This window comes from Oenanthe melanoleuca, chromosome 22 (assembly GCF_029582105.1).
Source record: "Oenanthe melanoleuca isolate GR-GAL-2019-014 chromosome 22, OMel1.0, whole genome shotgun sequence".
NCBI classification, from domain to species: domain Eukaryota; kingdom Metazoa; phylum Chordata; class Aves; order Passeriformes; family Muscicapidae; genus Oenanthe; species Oenanthe melanoleuca.
The window spans coordinates 2,854,468-2,870,262 of NC_079355.1; the positions used below are offsets into that span (position 1 = coordinate 2,854,468).

Genomic DNA, 15,795 nt, shown 5'->3' on the forward strand with positions numbered 1-15,795 from the left:
ACTTCCCTGAAACTTCCCTGAAACTTCCCTTCCCTGAAACTTCCCTGAAACTTCCCTTCCCCAGGGAATTATTTCCCTTTTCCCTGCACTGGGAATTGCTGCTGTTGCTCGGAAATCCCCGTGATCCCGGTGAATCCCGGGCTCTCCTGAAATCCCAAACAACACCCAGAGCTTTCCTTGGAGGTTCAGCAACAAACTGAGGCAAATCCCAGGAAACTCCCCCAAATAAAAGCAGAAAATAAGGAAGGAAATCGCAAAAAATTGAAATAGGAATGGTGAGGAGCCCTGGGGGAGTTTGGCCTGGGATTGTTGGGATTGTCCAGGGCAGAGCCGGGATTTGGACTCTGTGGGTCCCTTCCAGCTCAGGATATTCCCAATTCCTTCCCAAATTCCCTTTCTCCGCCTAAAACGAGGCAGAGCCACTGGAGCTCCCGAGCTCTTCCGATCACTCCGTGAGCTCAGGGCGATAATTCCCAAACCAGAGGCTGAAGGAGGAAAAAAAGGGGCTGGAAAAGCCGAGCTTGGGGCACGTTTGCACAACCGGCTCGCGGTTGTAACCAAACACCTCCTATAAAATCAACAAAGTCCGCGGGGGATTTGAGGGAAATCTTTTGTTTCCCTTTTTAAGGGTAAAAAAAAAAAAAAAAAAAAAAAACAACAAAAAAGCCACTCCCGGGTTTTGCGGCTGAAGGGGTTGGGTTTGGACGAAGGGTTTGGGAATAAAAGAAGGGATCAGTGCTGATATTCCAGCAGGAAAAGGAGACGACACAGCTGGAGGAGGTCGCTGATAAATTCATATTTTAAGATTTATAAATTTATTTAAATGCCGGCGATTCCCAGGGATTCTGCTCATCCGCATCCCACGGGATCATCCCCAGGAGATGGATTCGCCTTGGGGTGGGACAAGGTGGATTTTTAATCCCCAAATCTGGGGGTTCCGAGGCCGTTTTCCAAGCAGGAACTCTGGGAGAACAACCACAAATAAAAAAGATCCTCAGGAAAGAATCGGTCACACTCCACTCGTGGTTTTTCTTGGATTTGGGAAGGTTTTGCTCCTTTTGGGTGCCCAAGATTTTGTTGTAAAAGGTGTTCGGGCTTTTTAAATGAATCGAGGAATTAGTCTGAGGTTCAGGCTTAAACTTTCAGCCTTTTCCATGTCGGGATTTGCCTCTGGAGCTGCTCTCCTGGCTTTTAAATCATCGCCACGCTCTCATCGGAGCGGCTCGGCAAAGCTGACAAAAACATCTTTGACATTCCCAGAGCGCATCAAAGTGGAGGCGTCTGAGGGAAAACCCTCAAAATACGTTTTAAAAACCACCCAACCCTTTTATTTCTCCGCTTTTCCCGCTGAAAGCAGCGTTTTCCCAAAGAGCTCAGGGCTGGAAATCATTGCAGTGAGGGAGGGGAAGCAGAGATGGGATTGGGGGGATGGATGCAGAGCATCCTTCAAGGGCGCTCTCCGAAAAAAAATTAAAATAAAATAAAATAAAATAAAATAAAATAAAATAAAATAAAATAAAATAAAATAAAATAAAATAAAATAAAATAAAATAAAATAAAATATAAAAATTATTATTATGATTAATAATAATAATAATAATAATAATAATAATAATAATAATAGTAATGAAAAAAAGAAACCAGGACGCATTTTGACGCCAAAATTCACATTAAAAAAATTTAAAATCCCCATCCCCGGGGGGATTTGGGGGCAGAGAAGGCGAGGGAGGCGCTGAGCGGCGGCTGCGACCCCGCCGGTCCCCGCAGGGAGGGAGCCCCGAGCCGGGGGCAGGAGGCAGCGGCCCCAGACGGGCACGGGCGAAGGGCGTAGACCGTGCCAGGCTCTCCAATCAGCCCCGGGAGGTTTGGTTTGGCTCCGGGCGGATAAATGCGGGTCGGGCCGGGCGGGGATGCGGCAGGAGCCGGGGATGAGCGGCGGGGCGCGGCCGGGAGCAGGAGCGGGGCTCGGCTCCCCCCCGGCCATGAGCGGAGCCCCCGAAGCCCGGGCCGGCCCCTCCCGGCCCCGCACCTCCTTCCTCATCCAGGACATCCTGCGGGACCGGCCCGAGCGCGGCGGCGGCGCGGGCAGCGAGCAGAGGGCAGCGGGCAGCCCGGAGGGGAGCGGGGCCGGCCCGGCAGCGGGGGGCACCCCCGCGGGTCCCCGTTCCCCCCGAGACTCGGGGACACCCCAGGGACCGGACACAGGTAACGGGAGCGGGTGGGTGGGGAGGGGAGCGGGAATGGATGTGCCGGGGTCGGGATGGAGCGGGAATGGATCGGGAATTGATCAGGGCATAGATCGGGAATTGATCGGGAATTGATCAGGGCATAGATCGGGAATTGATCAGGAATGGATCAGGAACGGACTGGGAATGGACCGGGAATCAATCAGGAATGGCTGTGCTTGGGTCGGGGATGGATTAGGAATGGACCAGAAATGGATCAGGAATTGATCAGGAATGGACCGGGAATGGACCGGGAATGGATCAGGAATGGATCGGAAATAGATCAGGAATGGGCCAGAAATGGACCAGAAATGGATCAGGAATTGATCAGGAATGGACCGGGAATGGATCGGAAATAGATCAGGAATGGATAGGGAATGGACCAGAAATGGATCAGGAATGGACCAGAAATGGATCAGGAATTGACCAGGAATGGATCAGGAATGGACCAGAAATTGATCAGGAATGCTTGTGCTTGGGACAGGGAATGGATTGGGAATGGATCGGGAATGGATTGGAAATGGATTAGGAATGGATCAGGAATGGCTGTGCCTGGGTCGGGAACGGATCAGGAATGGATTGGGAATGGATCAGGAATTGATTAGGAATTGATCAGGAATGGATCAGGAATGGCTGTGCCTGGGTCGGGGCATGGATCAGGAATGTCTGAGTCTGTGATAATGAATGGATCAGCAAAGGATTGGGAATGGATTGGGAAAGTCTGAGCTTGGGTCAGGGATGGATTGGGAACGGATCAGGAGTGGTTGTGCTTGGGATGGGGAATGGATCAGGAATGGATCAGGAATTGATTGGGAATGGATTGAGAAGGGACCAGGGATGGATCAAAAATGAATCAGGACAGTCTGTATTTGGATCAGGGAATGGATCAGGGAACAGATCAGGAATGGATCAGTAATGGATCAGGGAATGGATCAGGGAACAGATCAGGAATGGATCAGGAATGGATCAGGAACTGATCAGGAATGGATCAGGAATGGATCAGGGAATAGATCAGGAATGGATCAGGAATGGATCAGAAATGGATCAGTAATGGATCAGGAATTGATCAGGGAATGGATCAGGGAATGGATCAGGGAATGGATCAGGGAATGGATCAGGAATGGATCAGGAATGGATCAGGAGCAGATCAGGAATGGATCAGGAATTGATCAGGAATGTCTGAGCTCGGGTCAGTCCAGGGGCAGGATGCAGACCCGGCTCTGATTAAACTCCTGGAGCATCTGAGCAGGAATAAGGAATTCAGAGAAGGAATTCAGAGTGAAAACCTTTCCCCGGTGCCCCAAAGGACTCCAAGCTCAGAATCTGCCTAAAACTTCCCTTTAAAAACCCATTTGATGTGTTTATACAAAAGCTTCCCTTCCCAAAAAATTCCCTTTAATGCAGATCCTTAAAAAGGCACCTTGGGCAAGGGGCTGCCCAGAGGTGGGGAAGCAACACCCAAAAAAACCAGCGGGACACAGGACTTTGGGACACAAGATTTTGGGAGAGGGCATTTTTAGGTGGAAAATATTGGGTTTCCCTTAAATTTTGGGTGTTTTAACTCTTGTGTTGCTCTTCCTAGAGATGATTAGGGGCGAGATTTTCAGTTCCTGTTCCTATTCCTATTCCTATTCCTATTCCTATTCCTATTCCTATTCCTATTCCTATTCCTATTCCTGTTCCTGTTCCTGTTCCTGTTCCTATTCCTATTCCTATTCCTATTCCTATTCCTGTTCCTGTTCCTGTTCCTGTTCCTGTTCCTGTTCCTATTCCTATTCCTATTCCTATTCCTATTCCTATTCCTATTCCTATTTCTATTCCTATTCCTATTCCTATTTCTATTCCTATTCCTATTTCCTATTTCCTATTTCCATTCCCATCCACCCCTTGGATCTCTGTTCCTATGGAATTCAGGAGAATATGAATTAAAACCTGGGATTTAGGGAGACAAAACTCCCCTACATGACTCTTACACCACTCCCAAGAAAACACGAATTTTTCCTCTCTGTAAATAGTAAAACCAAGCGATTTTGGCGATTTCCAAGCAGATTTTTTTTCCTAGTGAGAACTTTTTTCCAAACGGGATTTTTTTTTTTTTTTTTTTTCTCCAAGTGGGGATTTTTTTTCCCAAGCAATTCATTCCCAATTCTTCTTTTCCCAGACACCTCGGTGGAGACATTCCTGCCCGACTGTGCCCCCACCGTGCACCCCATGACCCCCCAGCCTCCCAGGCAGGGAAAACGCTCCCGAGCCGCCTTTTCCCACAGCCAGGTGATCGAACTGGAGCGGAAATTCAGCCACCAGAAATACCTGTCAGCCCCGGAGAGAGCTCACCTGGCGCGGCACCTGCAGCTCACCGAGACCCAGGTGAAGATCTGGTTCCAGAACAGGAGGTACAAGACCAAGAGGAAACAGCTGGTGGCCGGGATGAGCCGCTTGGACTCGCCTCAGGAAGCGCCGGAATTCCCGGGAATGTCGCTGCTGGCGCTCAGGGGCGCCTGGCCCTACCTGCCCTGCCTGTACTATGTCAATTCCTGGAGCCCCTCCTGGTAGAAATGGCTTTTTTTGGGTGGAAAATATCTGAAAAAAAAATATTTTTCCTTGAATCCAAAGGAGAGGGATTTCAGGGATAAGGTTTTGTAGTGGCAGCATGAAATTCTCTCTTATTAACACTGAGATAATTGAAAAAGAGTTCCAAATTTTAATAATATTTAATTAATTTTATTGCAATGCTCTGGGAATCTGCGGCTGCTCCATCCCTGCAAGTGCCCAAATCCAGGCCTGGTAGAAATTGCTTTTTTTAGGTGGAAAATATCTGGGAAAAAAAAATATTTTTCTTTAAATCCAAAGGAGAGGGATTTCAGGGATAACGTTTTGTAGTGCCAGCATGAAATTCTCTCTCATTAACACTGGGATAATTGGAAAAAAAGTTCCAAATTTTAATATTATTTAATTCATTTTATTGTAATGCTCTGGGAATCTGCGGCTGCTCCACCCCTGCAAGTGCCCAAATCCAGGCCTGGTAGAAATTGCATTTTTTAGGTGGAAAATATCTGAAAAAATATATTTTTCCTTAAATCCAAAGGAGAGGGATTTCAGGGATAACGTTTTGCAGTGGCAGCATGAAATTCTCTCTCATTAACACTGAGATAACCAAAGAAAAAAACCTCAAATTTTAATAATATTTTATTAATTTTATTGCAGTGCTCTGGGAATTCCCAGGGGATCTGTGGCTGCCACATCCCTCCAAGTGCCCAAATCCTTGGGTTTAACTCTTTTAACAGAGTTCAAACACCCCAAATTTAGGGGGAAAATGAGATTTTCCACCTAAAAATGCAGTTTTCTACCAGGAGGACCTTGGGTATTCTTGAGTGGCTGCAGCCCCATCCTGGTAAAAAATGCATTTTTTAGGTGGAAAATCTGATTTTTCCCTAAATTTGGGATATCTGAACCCTTGTGTTGCTCTTCCCAGAGCTGATTAGAGGAGGGATTTCCAGTGACAGCACAAATCTCTGTGTCCACACTGAAATAACCAAAAAAAACGAGGCGAAATTTTAATTTTTAATTTTAATTATATTTAATTCAGTGTTTTATTCCAATTCTCTGGGAATTCCCGCGGCTGCTCCATCCCTGGAAGTGCCCAAATCCCGGATCCACCCCGGCAGGGAAAATTCCTCCTGAAAGTGGAATTTGGGGAATTTTTCCAACCCGAATCATCCCACGATTTCATGGATCAGCTCAATCCCCATCCATGTGTCACCAGAAAAGCAGCAGGATGATCCCAACAAGTGGTTTTTAGGGAAAAAAATTCCCATTTGCACTTACAGCATAGCAAAAAAATTAAATTTTTAAAAATTAATTACACTTAAAGTGTCATCAATTCCATGGGGAAAGTGTGGGAATAAAGGAAATTTCCTTTCTAGCCTTTTTTTCTAGATGGAAAATATCCTTAATATTGGATATTAAGGAATATTTCCTTCAATATTTCCTGAATATTTCCTTCAATATTTCCTTCAATATTTCCTGAAAAATTCCTTCAATATTTCCTGAATATTTCCTTCAATATTTTCTCAATATTTCCTTCAATATTTCCTGAAAAATTCCTTCAATATTTCCTGAATATTTCCTTCAATATTTTCTCAATATTTCCTTCAATATTTCCTGAAAAATTCCTTCAATATCTCCTGAAAAATTCCTTCAATATTTCCTGAATATTTCCTTCAATATTTTCTCAATATTTCCTTCAATATTTTCTGAATATTTCCTTCAATATTTCCTGAATATTTCCTTCAATATTTTCTCAATATTTCCTTCAATATTTTCTCAATATTTCCTTCAATATTTCCTGAATATTTCCTTCAATATCTCCTGAATATTTCCTTCAATATTTCCTCAATATTTCCTTCAATATTTCTGAATATTTCCTTCAATATTTCTGAATATTTCCTTCAATATTTCCTGAAAATTTCCTTAAATAGTTTCTGAAAGTTTTCCTCAATATTTCCTGAATATTTCCTTCAATATTTCTGAATATTTCCTTCAATATTTCTGAATATTTCCTTCATTATTTCCTATTTCCTTAAATATTTTCTGAATATTTCCTTCAATTTTTAATGGATTTTCTCAGCTGCAGTAACTCAGCCAAACTCTGCTGGAGCAGATTGAATCTCCTGGGATTAATATTTTTTTTTTAAATTTTAATTTAATTTAAATTTTTCCCTGGGAAGCTGCAGGGATGTTCCTCTGTTTCCCTCCATAAAGAAAGGGAAGGAACCCTCTGGATTTTCTTCTTTCCCACTGGATTTATTTTTTTTTGGGGGGGAATTTCTCTTTTGCCTTGTGAATCCTTGTTGAGCTCTCAGGCAGAGGAGGCAAAAATTCCAGGGGCAAAATTCCAGGGAAGGGAGGAGAGGGAGCAGAGGACACACGAGCTCAGGAGTTGAGAATTCTTCTCTCATTATCAGAATTTCTCAGCTTTGGAGGCCGAGCTGTGTCTTTGGGAATTGTCTCAAAGTAACTTTTATTTTTTATCTCCAGCTCGGTTTTGGTCCCAGCTCCCCCTCCCAGGGCCGGGCACCCTCCGAGCATCCCGGATTCCAGGAGGGAAGGACATCTCTCCACTGTTGCAAAATGTTCCCATCCCTGCTCTTATCCACTCGGGAAGAACAAAAATCCCTTTATTGACCTCAAAGATGGGAATGATCCCCCCCACTCGAGGGCACCTCCTGCCCAAATCCCAGAGTTTCACTCCCAAACCCTCGGGATCCAGGCACGGACACGGAATTGGAAGGGAAAATCCTGGGAAAGAGCTCAGAGCATCCTGCACTGGGATGGGAATGTTCCACTGGGATGGGCTGGGATGGGAAAGGGACTGGACTGGAAACGGGGTCTGAGCTGGAAATGGGATCTGAGCTGGAAAATAAATCTAAACTGGAAATGGGATCTGAACTGGAAATGGGATCTGAGCTGGAAATGGGATCTGAGCTGGAAATGAGATCTGAGCTGGAAATGGGGTTTGAGCTGGAGAATAAATCTGAGCTGGAAAATAACTCTAAAATAGAAATGGGATCTGAACTGGAAATGGGATCTGAGCTGGAAGTGGGGTCTGAGATGAAAAATAAATCTAAACTGGAAAATAAATCTAAACTAGAAATGGGATCTGAACTGGAAATGGGATCTGAGCTGGAAATGGGATCTGAGCTGGAAAATAAATCTAAACTGGAAATGGGATCTAAACTGGAAATGGGATCTGAACAGGAAATAGGGCCTGAGCTGGAAATGGGATCTGAGCTGGAAATAGGGTCTGAGCTGGAGAATAAATCTGAACTGAAAATTCAGTCTAAACTAGAAATGGGATCTGAACTGGAAATGGGATCTGAGCTGAAAATGGGGTCTGAGATGAAAAATAAATCTAAACTGGAGAATAAATCTAAACTAGAAATGGGATCTGAACTGGAAATGGGGTCTGAGCGAAAATAAATCTGAACCAGAAAATAAATCTAAACTAGAAATGAGATCTGAACTGGGAATGGGGTCTGAGCTGGAAAATAAATCTGAACTGGAGAATAAATCTAAATTAGAAATGGGATCTGAATTGGAAATGGGATCTGAGCTGGAAATGGGATTTGAACTGGAAATGGGATCTGAACTGGAAATAGGGTCTGAGGTGGAAATGAGATCTGAGCTGGAAAATAAATCTAAACTGACAATTAAATCTGAACTGAAACTTCAGTCTAAAGCAGAAAAGTGATCTGGGATTTTTATCTGGGGTTTAGGGTTTTTATCCCGGGTTTGGGGTTTTTATCCCAGGTTTGGGGTTTTGAACCTTGGGTTTGGGGGTTTTACCCCAGATTTCGGGGCTCTATTCTGGCTTTGGGGTTTTTATCCTGGGTTGGAATTTTTACCCCAAGTTTGGGTTTTATCCCAGACTTGGGGTTTTTATCCTGGCTTTGGGGTTTTTACTTCAAGTTTGGGGGTTTTATCCCAGGTTTGGGATTTTTCCTCCAGGTTTGGGTTTCTTTCCATCCCTGTTCCTGCTGTGAGTGACCCCGAGCGTCCCAGCAGCCCCAAAAACCGGGACACAATTCCCAGGGGATGGAGGCAGCAGCTCCGGATCCTCCCGGCTGCCCTCCCAGCCCAAGCGGGTTTTATGGACATAAATCACATTTCCAGTCGTTTCCCCCTTTATTTTATCCCAAGCACAAAACACCAGGACAAATAAAAAATGGGCTGAGCTGTTTGATAACCAAATCCTGGAAGGCATCAATCATTCCCAGGGGATAAAAATCCCTTTGATTGATGGGGACGGGGAAAATCCCACAGCTGACCCCGGAGCCAGGGGGGTTCCAGCAGCCCTAAGGAAGCAGAATTCCTGTTTGTGGGAAGGGAAAAAAAATCCTTTAAATCCATCAGGATCCACCGGGATTATCCCGGGGTTGATGCTGCTCCTGCTTGGGGCCAAATCGGGTTTTTTTAAGGATAAAAAGCTCCCAAAAAAAAAAAAAAAAAAAATCCAAGAGGGAGGGAGGAGGCTGCCTGTGGATAATGGAATTGCTGAGCGGCGTTTGCATGTCCTGAGCACATTCCTGGCAGAAATCCAGGGATTGGAGCCAAGGAAAGCTTCGGCTGCAGAGTTTGGGAACGGGCTTGGGCACGGGAAGGGCAAGGACACCCCCGGGGCTGCAGCAGGGAAATCCTCCAGGAGGAGAACGGGGCATTCTTGGGAAGGAGGAATCCTTTGGGATTTGGGATGTTCTCCCAGGAGAACAGGGAACTCTTGGGAATGAGGAGGAATCCTTTGGGATTTGGGGATGTTTTCCCAGGAGAGCAGAAAACTCTCAGGAATGAGGAATCCTTTTGGATGTGGGGATGTTTTCCCAGAATAGGAAAGCTCTGGGAATGAGGAATTCTTTTGGATTTGGGGATGTTCTCCCAGAACAGGAAAGCTCTGGGAATGAGGAATCCTTTGGGATGTGGGGATGTTCTCCAAAACAGCAAAGCTCTGGGAATGAGGAGGAATCCTTTGGGATTTGGGAATGTTTTCCCAGGAGAACAGGGAACTCTTGGGAATGAGGAATTCCTTGGGATTTGGGGATGTTCTCCCAGAACAGGAAAGCTCTGGGAATGAGGAATTCCTTGGGATTTGGGGATGTTCTCCAGAACAGGAAAGCTCTGGGAATGAGGAATTGTTTGGGATTTGTGGATGTTCTCCCAGAACAGGAAAGCTCTGGGAATGAGGAATTGTTTGGGATTTGGGATGTTCTCCCAGGAGAAGAGGGAACTCTTGGGAATGAGGAGGAATCCTTTGGGATGAATAGAAGGATGGGAGGAGAACAGGAAAGCTCTGGGAATGAGAATGGATCCTTTAGGATTTGGGGATGTTTTCCCAGAACAGGAAAGCTCTGGGAATGAGGAATTCTTTGGGATTTGGGAATGTTCTTCCAGAACAAGAAACTCTCAGGTATGAGAATTAATCCTTTGGGATGTGGGGATGTTTTCCCAGGAGAAGAGTGGGAAAGCTCTGGGGAATGAGGATGGATCCTTTGGGATTTGGGGATGTTTTTCCCAGGAAAAAGGGTGGAAATCAAGGAAAAGGGATGGAAATTAGGGGAAAAAAAGTAGAAATCAAGGAAAGGGAGTGGAAGTTGAGGAAAAGGGGAGGAAATTAAGAAAAAGTTTGGAAATCAAGGCAAAAGGGTGGAAATCAAGGAAAAGAGATGGAAATTGAGGAAAAGGGGGCAGAAATAAAAGGAAATTGAGGAAATCGAGGAAAAGGGGTGGAAATCAAGGAAGGGACCCAGGACCCGGCTCTGTCTCCCCCAAAATCCCCCTGAGGAGCCAGGAACGTTTCCCACCTGGAGCCCAAACATTCCCTCCGTGCTGGGGATTTCACCAGCAGAACATTCCGGTTGAAATTCCCATTTTTTCCCCCTTTGGATCCCAGTCTTGGGGCCCCTTTGCCCTGGGATTGTCCCGGGGGAGTTGGGGCTCCGGGAGCTGCCAGGGACAGCGAGGAACGAGGGAAACTCCCGGGATTTTCCCACTGGATGCCGCTGGAGCCGGGGGAGGATCCTCCCGGTTCTGTTCCCACCGAGGGCTTTTCCCAGCGCTGATTCCAGGATTTCCAACGATATTCCCAGGAATTATTCCCAGGAATTCTCATCCAGAAGTTTTTGGGACTGCCAAATTAAAAAAAAAAAAAAAAAAAATCTTCCAGAGGGATGTTCCCGGATTTTCCAGCACGCTTTGTTTTTTCCAGGGAATGGTTTGAATCTCCCAGAACTCCTGAGGATCCTGGAGCAGGATCTCAGAGGAGAAAGGGAATGGGAGGAAAGAGAATGGGATCCTGAATTGGGAATGGGATCCTGAACTGGGATCCTGAAGTGGGAATGGGATCCTGAAGTGGGAATGGGATCTTGTCCCGGGAATGGGAATTGTCCAGTATTTTCTCCTTCCCTCCAAACTTTTTGCTGGATTTTTTCCGTGGCACCTCACCCTCCTCAGCCCCTTTGGAGCTGCTGAAAGGAGGGATTATTCCCTATTTATCCACTATTTATCCACCATTTATCCACCATTTATCCACTATTTATCCACCATTTCTCCTGCTCAGAGCAGCCCCGGGGGCATCAATCTGCACCTTCCTCTTCTCACCTGCTCCAAACCTCGCTGGGGCCCGGCCAAAAGCAAATAAAACCACAATAAAAATGGAAATCGAGGTGATGGATGGATTTGATCTGGGCTGGGCTGGGGACCTGCAGCTCCGAGGAGTTTTTGGAGGGTTCAGCTTCCTGCAGGCGATGAGAAATTGGTTTTTGTTTGGCAAACCTGGGAGCAGGTGGAAAAGAAAACAGCAGGAAATCCTGGTTTTCCTATTCCCAGCCAAAAATGGGATTATTGAGGTGGCTGGGCGGGAAAAAAAAAGCAGGAGGTGGGGGAGGGAAAGGTGAGGATGCTCTGAGGGGGCTGGAGCTGCTGAATTCCGGGACTAAAAACCCCAAAACTGACAATATTTAGGGCTGGAATTCCTGCAAGATTTTTTTTTTATTTCCTCGAGCTCCAGTGACACAAGTGTAGCAGCATTTCCCACCTGGATCCTGCACTGGGAAACAGTGAAGAAAACACTTAAAAACCCTTTTATTTTATTTGGCTAAGGCAAAAAGAAAAACAACCCAAAAAGCAGATTAAGAACTGGAAAAGTTCCTCATCCTCCCGTGAATAACTTTGTGTGTTTGTGGCAGATGAAGTGGCAGAACTGGGTCACAGACTGGGCTAAAATCAGGAATTTGGGGTCACAGATCGCGCTAAAATCAAGGATTTGGGGTCACAGATCAGGCTAAAATTAAGAATTTGATGTCACAGATCAGGTTAAAATAAAGAATTTGGAGTCACAGATTTGGATAAAATCAAGAATTTGGTGTCACAGATCAGGTTAAAGTCAAGGATTTAGGGTCAGAGACTGGGCTAAAATCAAGAATTTGGTGTCACAGATTGGGATAAAATCAAGGATTTGGTGTCACAGACTGGGCTAAAATCAACAATTTGGGGTCACAGATCAGGCTAAAATCAAGAATTTGATGTCACAGACTGGGTTAAAATCAAGAATTTGGGGTCACAGACCAGGCTAAGATCAAGGATTTGGGGTCACAGACCAGGCTAAAATCCAGAATTTTATCTGAGAATTCCTGGCCCCGCTCCAGAGCAGTTTTCCACCTGCAGAACTCGGCACAAAACACTTTCCCCGCTGCCCAGAGCTGTGTAAAGGAATTAAATCCCGTGGCCGAACACAAATATTTTTATTCCCTTTGCGGCCGGGCAGGGGGGGAAGGAGCGGCCGGAAAAGTTTTTCCCTCCTGGATCCAAAACAAACAGGGAGGGAAGAGGTGAGGAGGGAAAGGTGAGATGTTTGTGTTCTGCTCTCAGAGAGGAGCCGAGTTCGAGCAGAAAAGCAAATAAAGGTCGGAGGAGGGAACAAGCCCAGCCCAGATCCTGCCCTAATCCAGGATTAATTCAGGGAAGCTGCGGGCTGGGATTGGGGCGGGAATTCGGGGGAGGGGCTGGAGCAGCCTGGGCGGGAAAAGTGACCCTGGAAATGGCACCCGGGAATTGCTGCCCGGCTGGGAACGGGATCTGAACTGGGAATGGGAGCTGAACTGGGAATGGGAGCTGAGCTGGGAATGGGAGCTGAACTGGGAATGGGATCCTGAACTGGGAATGGGATCTGAGCTGGGAACGGGATCTGAACTGGGAATGGGAGCTGAACTGGGAATGGGATCTGAGCTGGGAATGGGATCTGAACTGGGAATGGGAGCTGAGCTGGGATTGGGATCTGAAAGGGATGGGATCTGAACTGGGAATGGGATCTGAATTGGGAATGGGAGCTGAGCTGGGAATGGGAGCTGAGCTGGGATTGGGATCTGAACTGGGAATGGGAGCTGAGCTGGGATTGGGATCTGAGCTGGGAATGGGATCTGAGCTGGGAATGGGATCTGAACTGGGATTGGGATCTGAGCTGGGAATGGGATCTGAGCTGGGAATGGGATCTGAACTGGGAATGGGAGCTGAACTGGGAATGGGATCTGAACTGGGAATGGGAGCTGAGCTGGGAATGGGATCTGAACTGGGATTGGGATCTGAGCTGGGAATGGGATCTGAGCTGGGAATGGGATCTGAACTGGGAATGGGAGCTGAACTGGGAATGGGATCTGAGCTGGGAATGGGAGCTGAACTGGGAATGGGAGCTGAACTGGAATGGGATCTCATTCCTATCACAGGATCCCTTTCCTAGGACAGGATCCCATTCCCAGAACTTGGCCCTATTCCCAGGATGGGATCAGTTTTTCTCCTGACAGGATCCCATTCCCAGGACAGGATCCCATTCCCAAAACTTGGATCCTCTCCTAGGAGCAGGATCCCAACCCCAGGATTTGATCCCAACCCCAGGATTTGATCCCATTCCCAGGACAGGATCCCATTCCCAAAACTTTGGATCCTGTCCTAGGAATGGGATCCCATTCCCAGAACTGATCCCAATCCCAGGACTGGATCCCATTCTCAGGATTTGATCCCAATCCCAAGATTTGATCCCAATCCCAGCACAGGATCCCATTCCCAGGAGAGGATCCCATTCCCAGGATTTGATCCCATTCCAAGGACTGGATCCCAATCCCAGCACAGGATCCCATTCACAGGATTTGATCCCAATCCCAGGATTTGATCCCAATCCCAGGACTGATCCCAATCCCAGGATTTGATCCCATTCCCAGGATTTGATGCCATTCCCAGGATTTGGTCCCAATCCCAGGATTTGATCCCAATCCCAGGACTGGATCCCAATCCCAGCACAGGATCCCATTCCCAGTGAACACCTGGACAGACCAAAACCCCCAAATTTGGCCACAACCACCCCAAAATCCCAGAGGAGGTGAGGAATCCCTGCAGCCCCTGAGCAGCTTTAGGAATATCCATGGAGCAGAACGGGCAGCTCGGGGCACCAGCAATCCCTGGGAAATCCAGGAATTCTCCATCTGGAGCTAAAACATTCATTCCACGGTGGATAATGAATAATTCCAATATTTTGATGAAATTTTCACCCTTTAGATCCCACCTCAGGGAGAGCTGAATCCCTCTGACCCCGCTGCTGCTCAGCCCAAATCCCAGAAAATTCCATTTCCAGGGAATTATTCCCCGCTCAGCACCAGCACCGGGCAGAAACCCCTCCCATAAATGGGATTTCTCCCATTTTTTATTCCAGGAAAGGGGAAAACCCAAAGCAGCTCCAGCATTTCCTGAGGTTTTTCCTTCAAATCCCGCAGGAAATTTAAGAGAAACCTCAGCAAAGAGCGGCTCCCTCCCCGCGCGCTTGTTCCAGGGGAGGAAAATCGCCGATTATTTGGGAATTTGGGAATTTTTCCTGCCGCAGGAGCCGTTGTTGGAGAGTTTGGTTGGGAATTCCCGGCCGGGAAAGATCCGAAACTCTGCAGCGGCTCCTAGAGGAGCCCCAGGAGGAGCTGCCGGGTGGGAAAACTCCGCCCAAAATGGATTTTCCTCCTCCCTGAACGGATTTTTGTCTTCCTAGGATGGATTTTTGTCTTCCCAGGACGGATTTTTGCCTTTCCTGGACAGATTTTCCCCCTCCTTGGATGAATTTTCCTCCTCCCAGAAGGATTTTCCTCCTCCCTGAATAGATTTTCCTCCTCCCAGGATGAATTTTCCTCCTCCCAGGATGAATTTTCCTCCTCCCTGAATGATTTTTTTTTCTTCCCAGAAGGATTTTCCTCTTCCCAGAAAGATTTTCCCCCTCTCAGGATGAATTTTCCCCCTCCCAAAAGGATTTTCCTCCTCCCTGAATAGATTTTCCTCTTCCCTGGGTAAGTTTTCCTCCTCCCTGAATGTATTTTTGTCTTCCCAGATGGATTTTCCTCCTCCCAGGATTTTCCTCTTCCTCCTCACAGGATGGATTTTCCTTCTCACAGAAGAATTTTCCTCCTCCCTGAACGAATTTTTCTCCTCCCTGAATAGATTTTCCTCTTCCCTGGATAGATTTTTCTCCTCCCTGAATGGATTTTTTTTCTTCCCAGAAGAATTTTCCTCCTCCCTGAACGAATTTTTCTCCACCCAGGACGAATTTTCTTCTTCCCAGAAAGATTTTCCTCCTCCCTGAATGGATTTTCCCCCTCTCAGGATGAATTTTCCTCCTCCCAGAAGGATTTTCCTCCTCCTTGAATAGATTTTCCTCTTCCCTGGATGAATTTTTCTCCTCCCATGATGAATTTTCCTCCTCCTTGAATAAATTTTCTTCTTCCCAGGATGGATTTTCCTCCTCCCAGGATGAATTTTCCTCCTCCCAGGATGAATTTTCCTCCTCCCTGAATGAATTTTCCTCCTCCCTGAATGAATTTTCTTCTTCCCAGGACAGATTTTCCTCTTCCCTGGATGGATTTTTGTCTTCCCAGGATTTTCCTCCTCCCAGGATTTTCCTCCTCCTCCTCCCAGGATGGATTTTCATTCTCCCAGAAGAATTTTCCTCCTCCCTGAATGAATTTTTCTCCTCCCAGGATGAATTTTCCTCCTC

At 46.5% G+C, this 15,795-nt stretch overlaps 1 protein-coding gene across 1 annotated transcript; it reads left to right on the forward strand.

Annotated features, from left to right (window-relative positions):
* Positions 1 to 1,910: 1,910 nt before the first annotated feature.
* On the forward strand, positions 1,911 to 4,778 carry NKX3-1 (NK3 homeobox 1). Its single transcript, XM_056508608.1, has 2 exons — positions 1,911 to 2,205; positions 4,387 to 4,778. The coding sequence occupies exons 1-2, from the start codon at positions 1,911 to 1,913 to the stop codon at positions 4,776 to 4,778; spliced, it is 687 nt and encodes a 228-aa protein (XP_056364583.1).
* Positions 4,779 to 15,795: the final 11,017 nt, after the last annotated feature.

Coding starts and splice junctions, on each gene's coding strand:
- NKX3-1 (XM_056508608.1), top strand. CDS start 1,911: ATGCGGCAGGAGCCGGGGATGAGCGGCGGGGCGCGGCCGGGAGCAGGA. Junction 2,206..4,386: donor ACCCCAGGGACCGGACACAG/GTAACGGGAGCG, acceptor TTCTTTTCCCAG/ACACCTCGGTGGAGACATTC.